Genomic DNA, 10,098 nt, shown 5'->3' with positions numbered 1-10,098 from the left:
TTGATATGGAATCTCTCCATACTCTTCTTTTGATATTGAATCTCTCCATTCTCTTATTTTGGTATGGAATCTCTCCATACCCTTCTTTTGATATGGAATCTCTCCCTACCCTTCTTTTGATGTGGAATCTCTCCCTACTCTTCTTTTGATGTGGATTCTCTCCATACCCTTCTTTTGATGTGGAATTACTCCCTACTCTTCTTTTGATATGGAATTACTCCATACCCTTCTTTTGATATGGAATCTCTCCCTACTCAAGTGCTTTTTAAACTACGGAGTCAGAGCATTTGTTCCAAGACCAATGCAGTGTGATCACTGTAAAGCTTGTGGATACGTTTCAAATGTTTGCAGAAGGGCGAAGCCGAGATGTCCAAGTTGTGGAAAAGATCCTGTCGTGTTTTAAAAGTGATGAAAATGTGACATGTTGCAGTTGTGGTGGAAACCATGAAGCCAAGTCTTTGGAATTCCCAACGAGGGTGGAAGAGATTGAGGTGGCCAAAGTCAAGGCTGTCCAGAGCATTTCATATGCAGCAGCTGTATAAAGGGTTAAGGGTACGAACGGTGCTCCTGAAGAGTCCATGGAGCCTTCACTGAAGGACACAGGGGTTGCCGTTCAACAGCTGGACCCAGATATGTTAAAGGTTAAGAAGGTGGACTTCATGGCCTTTATTGCTATGGTGATCAATGGCACTGCCAAGGTGGAGAGGAAGTCCAGGAAAATAGATATCCTTGTGGATGCAGTGGAACGGTTCCTGGGACTAAATGACTTCTCGGCGGTGGAGTTGCATGGAGTATTGGCACAAGCCGTACCACCCTCAGGTAATAGAGCCTGAGAAGGGAGCTATGGAGATTTGAAGGAAGGAAGAAGTGGGAGTTTTGGGATTTTAGTTTCATCAATGTGTTTTTTTTAATTGATTTATTTTGGGTGGATTAAGTTAGTTTCCCTGCCTTGGTTTTTCAACCCTGTCCAGTTGGTAGCAGTAATATACATTTTTGGGTTGTCGTCTCCCATAAAACCCACAGATGTAGAAGCTTTTCACTTGATAAATGATTGAACACTGTCACCTGCTGGTCAAATGACCACATTGAAATAACTTTTATTTTGAAGTGACAAAAGGAACCCGGAAATAGTGTTTACTGTGAGAAAGTGGAGGGTGAGTGCTTGCTGTATTTATTTAATATTGGAACGAAGTCGATCATTTTTTAAATATAAACGTAATTTGCTGGGTGAGAGATCTGTGTGTTTACAAACTATCTACATCAGTGAAGGGCTAAATTTCAGAGCCCCTTAGCTAGCGCAATGTCAACAATCTTGCTAGCTACTGACAGGTTTTCATGTTCAGTCAATATATTCTGTATGATGCCAAATGTTTTAATATGTTTTGTATTTTGGCGAGTGCGTTGTTGTCATTAGCTCAGCATTTGAAATGGCCACTCGCCTCCAGAAGGTCATTCAACCCAAATAGATTTTTGCTGAATCAAAATTACAGTCCTCGATTACGTTAGCGACAGTAATAATTTGCTGGGTCATTCTCACAAAATTTGACCCAAAAATGATCCAGTTTCATTTTTAACGAAATGTCCTCTTTGATCACTGAGATTAGGATCTGTACTTATCTATACTGAACAAAAATAGAAAGGCAACATGCAAAAAATGTTAAAGATTTGACTGAGTTATGGATTTCACGATTGGTCATAGATGTCTACAAAACAAAAAAGTACGGCTAGATCAGAAAACCAGTCAGTATCTGGTGTGACCACCATTTATTTGTCTCATGCTGCACGACACATCTTCACATAGAGTTGATGAGGCTGTTGATTGTGGCCTGAGGAATGTTGTCCCGCTCCTCATCAATGGCTGTGTGAAGTTGCTGGATATTGGCAGGAAATGGAACAAGCTGTCGTACATGTTGATCCAGAGCATCCCAAACATGCTCAATGGGTGACCTTTCTGGTGAGTATGCAGGCCAGAAGAAATGGGACATTTTCAACTTCCAGGAATTGTGTACAGATCCTTGAGACATGAGGCTGTGCATTATCATGCTGAAACATGAGGTGATGGCGGCGGATGAATGGCATGACAATGGGCCTTAGGATCTGGTCACGGTATCTCTGTGCATTCAATGTGCCATCGATAAAATTCAATTGTGTTAGTTGTCCTTAGCTTATGCTTGCTCATACCATAACCCCACCGCCACCATGGGTCACCCTGTTCACCACGTTAAAATCAGCAAACTGCTCGCCCATACGACGCCATACACATGGTCGGGAGGCCGGTTGGACGTACTGCCAAATTCTCTTAAATGACGATGGAGGTGGCTTATGGTAGAGAACTGAACATTCAATTCTCTGGCAACAGCTCTGGTAGACATTCCTGCAGTCAGGATGCCAATTGCACGCTCCCTCAAAACTTGACAATTTCCACAAAATTCGTATTACCACAAAAGTCCGAAAAATTAATAATGAAATCAATGTCTAATACATGTTCTACTTTGCTCCCCTAATGAAAAGATGTGAGTTAAACATAACACTGAAAATAAAAATCTAATCAAATCACATGTGGTTAGCAGATGTTAATGCAAGAGTAGCTAAATGCTTATGCTTCTAGTTCCGACAATGCAGTAGTAACCAACGAGTAATCTAACCTAACAATTCCACAACTGCTACCTTATACACACAAGTGTAAAGAGATGGATATGTACATAAAGATATATGAATGGGTGATGGTACAGAACAGCATAGGCAAGATACAGTAGATGGTATCGAGTACAGTATATACATATGAGATGAGTAATGTAGGGTATGTAAACATTATATTAAGTGGCATTGTTTAAAGTGGCTAGTGATCATTTTTTTTACATCAATTTCCATTATTAAAGTGGCTGGAGTTGAGTCAGTATGTTGGCAGCAGCCACTCAATGTTAGTGGTGGCTGTTTAACAGTCTGATGGCCTTGAGATAGAAGCTATTTTTGAGTCTCTCGGTCCCTGCTTTGATGCACCTGTACTGACCTCGCCTTCTGGATGATAGCGGGGTGAACAGGCAGTGGCTCATGTGGTTGTTGCCCTTGATGATCCTTATGGCCTTCCTGTGACATCGGGTGGTGTAGGTGTCCTGGAGGGCAGGTAGTTTGCCCCCAGTGATGCGTTGTGTAGACCTCACTACCCTCTGGAGAGCCTTACGGTTGTGGGCGGAGCAGTTGCCGTACCAGGCGGTGATACAGCCCAACAGGATGCTCTCGATTGTGCATCATCTCCTGAGGTTGAAGAGGCGCTGCTGCACCTTCTTCACAACGCTGTCTGTGTGGGTGGACCAAAAATATTTCTTATGAAATTAAATCGGACTCACATTTCTGAGCTTTTTAGCCGTTTTGTTAGTGAGAAGGCCAAGGGGGGTAAAGGGGCTGTTTGAGACTAAGAACCTAATTCTGAAGACATACAAGCAAATAAATGTACTTCACTTATACTACTCACCTAGATGATGCATCATGGGTGAATAAAACTTTGTTTTTAAAGGAACTTAAAAAGTGTTACGGAAATGAGACACATGCCATCAGACACTGTGTTTGTACGTAATACATATTGTAGTTTAATGTCAACTTCAACTAGTATACAATTTTTATGATTTGTGGATAACCTGCAGCAAAATATTTGGTGTTTTATTCAAATAAGCAAGTTTTTCTAAAGTAAAATCTTATAAAATTACCAGAGTTTAATCCGGACGCATTTCGATAATCAGAATTTGGGGTGAAAATGTACACAATTCAGGAAATAAAATAAGACACTTAGCCAAAAAGTACACATCTTAGTCCTCAGAACGACAGTTGATTTTTGCAGATGCATCATGGTTTTTGTATCTCAATGTGATACATGGTTCATAAGAATCACCCAGCTAGGTGGCAGTCAGTCAAGTCTCTGTAAATATGGATTAGTAGGCTGACAAACCAACTGGCCAAGTATCATTCTGTAGTGTAATTACATTCATATATTCCATCAAGGTCCAACTAACACATGAGCATAGCTTTATAGAATGTCGTCTGACTCCCAATCCAGGTGGGGTTACACCTGCCCTTGTGTTCTCTGAAAAGATGGATTCTACTGGGAAACCCTCCACAGCTCAAGTCCTACTATTAACCACCAGCTCAGCACTGACTGCAGTCTTCTACTCTGTGTACAGGAGGAGGACAACAATAGTAGCAAGATTAAAGGTAATCACATTCTAGGCTTGTCTCATCTATCTTTCTTATCTCTTTAAATCTGGTAGGATTGTGGTTAGGCTAATCATTGACAAATGACACATCTTGAGGGGAGTTTAAAGACATGGTCCGGAACGTTGGTGACGTAAGTATTTTGTAAACCTCTCGCTTTGGGCTGGATTTGTCAATGTGTAGTTCGTATAGGACATACATAATCTATGAGTAAAATTACTGTGTTACCTCAAGTAGCCACGAAATCCCTAGTTTGAAAGCAACAGTTTACTGGAGGCTGCGCAGTGCCATTTTCCCCCACGTGGGCCAGCCCCTTATCCATTCGAGTTCCAACCAATGAGCTTTAGCCCCTCGCCATTTCAGAGACAGCTAGCAAGATACACACACGGCAGAGCGAGATACGGTGAGCACATATATGGTATAGTACTCAATTTTGGGGGACCACTTTTGGCTTGTGAGCACTACTTTCTGAACTACTGGCTAAAAAGTATACAAAAGTGTCAATCTCTTTAAATTGTTTTGTTTGCAATTTACCAGAGCATACAGTAGCACTGCACCCAGAAATCCAATGTGATATTATCAATAGTTCAGACATACTGTAATTTGCGTTTTACCAGGAAAGAATTTCACTTCATCATAATGATCATTGGAAGTTTTTGATTGTTCTTCAATATGCTTTATGTTTTACAGGGAGCCAAGAGAGTGTCTATTGATCAGGATCTGAAGAACATCCTGACAGCAGCACCAGGAAAATGTGTCCCGTACGCTGTGATCGAAGGTGTTGTGAGATCTGTTAAAGAAACCCTGAACAGCCAGTTTGTGGATAACTGCAAAGGGGTCATTGAGAGGTTAACTCTAAAGGAGAAGAAGATGGTGTGGAATCGCACCACTCATCTCTGGTAGGTGCTAAAGTATAGTTGTGGCCAAGTTTTGAGAATGACACATATATTAATTTCCACAAAGTTTGCTGCTTCAGTGTCTTTAGATATTTTTTGTCAGATGTTACTATGGAATACTGAAGTATAATTACAAGCATTTCATAAGTGTCAAAGGCTTTTATTGACAATTACATGAAGTTGATGCAAAGAGTCAATATTTTCAAGACCTCTGCAATCCGCCATGGCATGCTGTCAATTAACTTCTGGGCCACATCCTGACTGATGGCAGCCCATTCTTGCATAATCAATGCTTGGAGTTTGTCAGAATTTGTGGGGTTTTGTTTGTCCACCTGCCTCTTGAGGATTGACCACAAGTTGTCAATGGGATTAAGGTCTGGGGAGTTTCCTGGCCATGGACCCAAAATATCGATGTTTTGTTTCCCGAGCAAGTCCTGGCGCTTGCTGGACTTTCTTGGGCACCCTGAAGCTTTCTTCACAACAATTGAACCGCTCTCCTTGAAGTTCTTGAGGATCCGATAAATGCTTGATTTAGGTGCAATCTTACCGGCAGCAATATCCTTGCCTGTGAAGCCCTTTTTGTGCAAAGCAATGATGATTGCATGTGTCCATTTTTGACAGAGGAAGAACAATGATTCCAAGCACCACCCTCCTTTTGAAGCTTTCAGTCTGTTATTCGAACTCAATCAGCATGACAGAGTGATCTCCAGCCTTGTCCTCTTCAACACTCACACCTGTGTTAACGAGAGAATCACTGACATGATGTTAGCTGGTCCTTTTGTGGCAGGGCTAAAATGCAGTGGAATTTTGGGGGGATTCAGTTCATTTGCATGGCACAGAGGGACTTTGCAATCACTGATCACTCTTCATAACATTCTGGAGTATATGCAAATTGCCATCATACAAACTGAGGCAGCAGACTGTGAAAGTTAATATTAGTGTCATGCTCAACTTTTGGCCACGACTATACATTGTATTGCTATGATGTATTCTTGCACGCTCTCTTGCTGATGGCTGTTAGGAGGCTCAGTTTGTGTGGATGTATGGTTTGTGTGTAAAGACACTCACACACCAACGATGACCCAACAGTTAACTTTTGTTCCTCTTATGTTTATTTATTCATTCAAGGTAACACAAAATAACTTGTAAACACAAGCAAAATGTATGAAAATAATGTTATGCTCTACATCACATATTTTTGTGGATACACATCTCTCTAGATATCTCTAATATTTTGTACCTGTCAGGAATGAGAGTGAAAAGGTCATCCACCAGCGCACCAACACGGTGCCCTTTGACCTGGCATCCCACGACATGGCCATGGCCGCCACCATCCGGGTCATCCGTCCCCTGGACTCCTCGGAGCTAGACCTGGAGACCACTTACGAGAACTTTCACCCCACGGTCCAGTCCCTGACCAATGTCATTGGCCACTTCATCAGCGGGGAGCGCCCTAAAGGTATGGTCCTTTTGTGTGGTCCTGTGTTGCTCAGTTAAGCCCAGGGCTAAGGTCAACACTGCTTTAGTAGAGCATGGCACTTGCAAAGCCAGCGTTGTGGGTTACATTGCTGCTGGGACCACCCATACTAAAATGCATTCATGCATGTACGTCTTTAAGTCACTTTGGATAAAAGCTAAGTGGCATATGTTGTTGTTATTATTATAGGTATCCATGAGACGGAGGAGATGCTGCGTCTGGGGGAGAGTGTGACCGGGGTCGGGGAGCTGGTGCTGGACAACAACCTTGTGAAGCTCCAACCTCCCAAGCAGGGCCTGAGGTACTTCCTCAGCCGACTGGACTATGACTCCCTGGTGGAGAAGCAGCAGAGCAGCGTCAGAGTCTGGAGGGTCCTGACTGCGTTGTTTGGTGTGGTAGCTTCTACGACGCTCCTCTTCATCCTGTGGAAGCAGTGGGTTTACCACAGACGGAGGAGAAAGGAGAAGAACGTCCTGGAGGAGTTCAAGGAGCATCAGAGGAAGAGGATGAGGGAGCTGAATGTAGAGGAGACCAGTGTTTCCCCTAGTGCCTGTACGGTGTGTCTGAGTCGGGAGCGTTCCTGTGTGTTCCTGGAGTGTGGACATGTCTGTGCCTGTGACCAGTGCTACCAGGCTCTTCCAGAGCCAAAGAAGTGCCCTATCTGCAGGGCACCGATAGAGAGGGTAGTACCGCTTTATAACAGCTAATGGCAATGCCATGGCGATTGTCACTGGACTAATCTAATGTTTCTGAAAATGTCACTGAAAAAAGGATTTTGTGTATTTGTTTTTCTTTTTGTTTGTCTTTTTTTGTGTGACAGGAAAATGACTGTGTATAATTTTAAGTGGTACTTGTAGCTTTAACATTTCATTGAAAGATCAACCTTTACTTGTAATGCTGTGTTGTTGTTATTATGCATATGTTGATTTGATTTATATCAGTTGAGGAAAAGATGTCCTTTTTCCATAGAGAGTTGTAGAATCAACTCAGAAGTTGAATGTCTTCACCTCAGTGTTTCTCCAAAGCACATCAAAGCCATTTTGAATAAAGATTGAAAAACACAAAACAAATCCTCAACTTATTTTGCAAAGTTGGAGTGTACATTTACCTCTGTATACTAACTATCCACACAGTTGTGAAAATATGTATTGCTGCCAGGACAGAGTGACTTCTGCCTTTCATACATGTTTTCAACAGTGATATTTTATGTTTTGCATAAGCCATTGGATTTTAAATGAGCAGTGAAAGTACAGAAATAAAACATGTGCAAGATAGAAATATTTGATAATTTAAGAAAAGTATCAAGTATCAAGTTCTACTATCCCCATTGAGACCGTGTCTGTGCCTCGACCTGGGTTGGGCAAAACTAAACATGGCGGTGTTCGCCTTAGCAATCTCACTAGGATAAAGACCTCCTCCATTCCTGTCATTATTGAAAGAGATCGTGATACTTCACATCTCAAAATACGGCTACTTAATGTTACATCCCTTACTTCAAAGGCAATTATAGTCAATGAACTCATCACTGATCATAATATTGATGTGATTGTCCTGACTGAAACATGGCTTAAGCCTGATGAATTTACTGTGTTAAATGAGGCCTCAGCTCCTGGTTACACTAGTGACCATATCCCGTGCGCATCCCGCAAAGGCGGAGGTGTTGCTAACATTTACGATAGCAAATTTCAATTTACAAAAAAGAAAATGACTTTTTCATCTATTGAGCTTCTAGTCATGAAATCTATGTAGCCTACTCAATCACTTTTTATAGCTACTGTTTACAGGCCTCCTGGGCCATATACACCATTCCTCATTCAGTTCCCTGAATTCCTATCGGACCTTGTAGTCATAGCAGATAATATTCACATTTTTGGTGACTTTAATATTCACATGAAAAAGTCCACAGACCCACTCCAAAAGGCTTTCGGAGCCATCATCGACTCAGTGGGTTTTGTCCAACATGTCTCTGAACCAACTCACTGTCACAGTCATACTCTGGACCTAGTTTTGTCCCATGGAATAAATGTTGTGGATCTTAATGTTTTTCCTCATAATCCTGGACTATCGGACCACCATTTTATTACGTTTGCAATTGCAACAAATAATCTGCTCAGACCCCAGCAAGGAGCATCAAAAGTCGTGCTATAAATTCACAGACAACACAAAGATTCCTTGATGCCCTTCCAGACTCCCTCTGTCTACCCAAGGACGTCAGAGGAGAAAAATCTGTTAACCACCTAACTGAGGAACTCAATTTACCCTTGCGCAATACCCTAGATGCAGTTGCACCCCTAAACACTAAAAACATTTCTCATAAGAAACTAGCTCCCTGGTATGCAGAAAATACCCAAGCTCTGAAGCAAGCTTCCAGAAAATTGGAACGGAAATGGCGCCACACCAAACTGCAAGTCTTCCGACTAGCTTGGTAAGACAGTACCATGCAGTATCGAAGAGCCCTTACTGCTGCCCGATCGTCCTATTTTTACAACTTAATTGAGGAAAAAAAGAACAATCCGAAATTCCTTTTTAATACTGTCGCAAAGCTAACTAAAAAGCAACATTCCCCAAGAGAGGATGGCTTTCACTTCAGCAGTAATAAATTCATGAACTTCTTTGAGGAAAAGATCATGATTATTAGAAAGCAAATTACGGACGCCTCTTTAAATCTGCTTATTCCTTCAAAGCTCAGTTGTCCTGAGTCTGCCAGGACCTAGGATCAAGAGAAACACTCAAGTGTTTTAGTACTATATCTCTTGATACAATGATGAAAATAATCACAGCCTCTAAACCTTCAAGCTGCATACTGGAACCTATTCCAACTAAACTACTGAAAGAGCTGCTTCCTGTGCTTGGCCCTCCTATGTTGAACATAATAAACGTCTCTCTATCCATCGGATGTGTACCAAACTCACTAAAAGTGGCAGTCATAAAGCCTCTTTTGAAAAAGCCAAACCTTGACCCAGAAAATCTTTAAAAACTATCGGCCTATATCGAATCTTCCATTCCTCTCAAAAGTTTTAGAAAAGGCTGTTGCACAGCAACTCACTGCCTTCCTGAAGACAAACAATGTACACGAAATGCTTCAGTCTGGTTTTAGACCCCATCATAGCACTGAGACTGCACTTGTGAACGTGGTAAATTACCTTTTAATGGCATCAGACCGAGGCTCTGCATCTGTCTTCGTGCTCCTAGACCTTAGTGCTGCTTTTGATACCATCGATCACCACTTTCTTTTGGAGAGATCGGAAACCCAAATGGTTCTACACGGACAAGTTCTGGCCTGGTTTAGATCTTATCTGTCTGAAAGATATCAGTTTGTCTCTGTGAATGGTTTGTCCTCTGACAAATCAACTGTAAATTTCGGTGTTCCTCGAGGTTCTGTTTTAGGACCACTATTGTTTTCACTATATATTTTACCTCTTGGGGATGTCATTCGAAAACATAATGTTAACTTTCACTGCTATGCGGATGACACACAGCTGTACATTTCAATGAAACATGGTGAAGCCCAAAAATTGC

General features: G+C 41.8%; 1 protein-coding gene across 1 annotated transcript; it reads left to right on the top strand.

Annotated features, from left to right (window-relative positions):
- Nucleotides 1-1,067: 1,067 nt before the first annotated feature.
- Nucleotides 1,068-7,743, top strand: mul1b (mitochondrial E3 ubiquitin protein ligase 1b). Its single transcript, XM_035740152.2, has 5 exons — nucleotides 1,068-1,154; nucleotides 4,052-4,206; nucleotides 4,897-5,105; nucleotides 6,350-6,561; nucleotides 6,769-7,743. Exons 2-5 carry the CDS (start codon nucleotides 4,087-4,089, stop codon nucleotides 7,284-7,286), a joined length of 1,059 nt encoding a protein of 352 aa, XP_035596045.1. The 5' UTR covers nucleotides 1,068-1,154; nucleotides 4,052-4,086; the 3' UTR covers nucleotides 7,287-7,743.
- The last annotated feature ends 2,355 nt before the right edge of the window (nucleotides 7,744-10,098 follow it).

This window comes from Oncorhynchus keta, chromosome 28, assembly GCF_023373465.1.
Source record: "Oncorhynchus keta strain PuntledgeMale-10-30-2019 chromosome 28, Oket_V2, whole genome shotgun sequence".
Classification (NCBI taxonomy): domain Eukaryota; kingdom Metazoa; phylum Chordata; class Actinopteri; order Salmoniformes; family Salmonidae; genus Oncorhynchus; species Oncorhynchus keta.
Note: the sequence above shows the minus strand (reverse complement) of the source record. Positions and strands in the feature narration are given on the sequence as shown.

Coding starts and splice junctions, on each gene's coding strand:
- mul1b (XM_035740152.2), top strand. CDS start 4,087: ATGGATTCTACTGGGAAACCCTCCACAGCTCAAGTCCTACTATTAACC. Junction 4,207..4,896: donor CAATAGTAGCAAGATTAAAG/GTAATCACATTC, acceptor TATGTTTTACAG/GGAGCCAAGAGAGTGTCTAT. Junction 6,562..6,768: donor CAGCGGGGAGCGCCCTAAAG/GTATGGTCCTTT, acceptor TTATTATTATAG/GTATCCATGAGACGGAGGAG.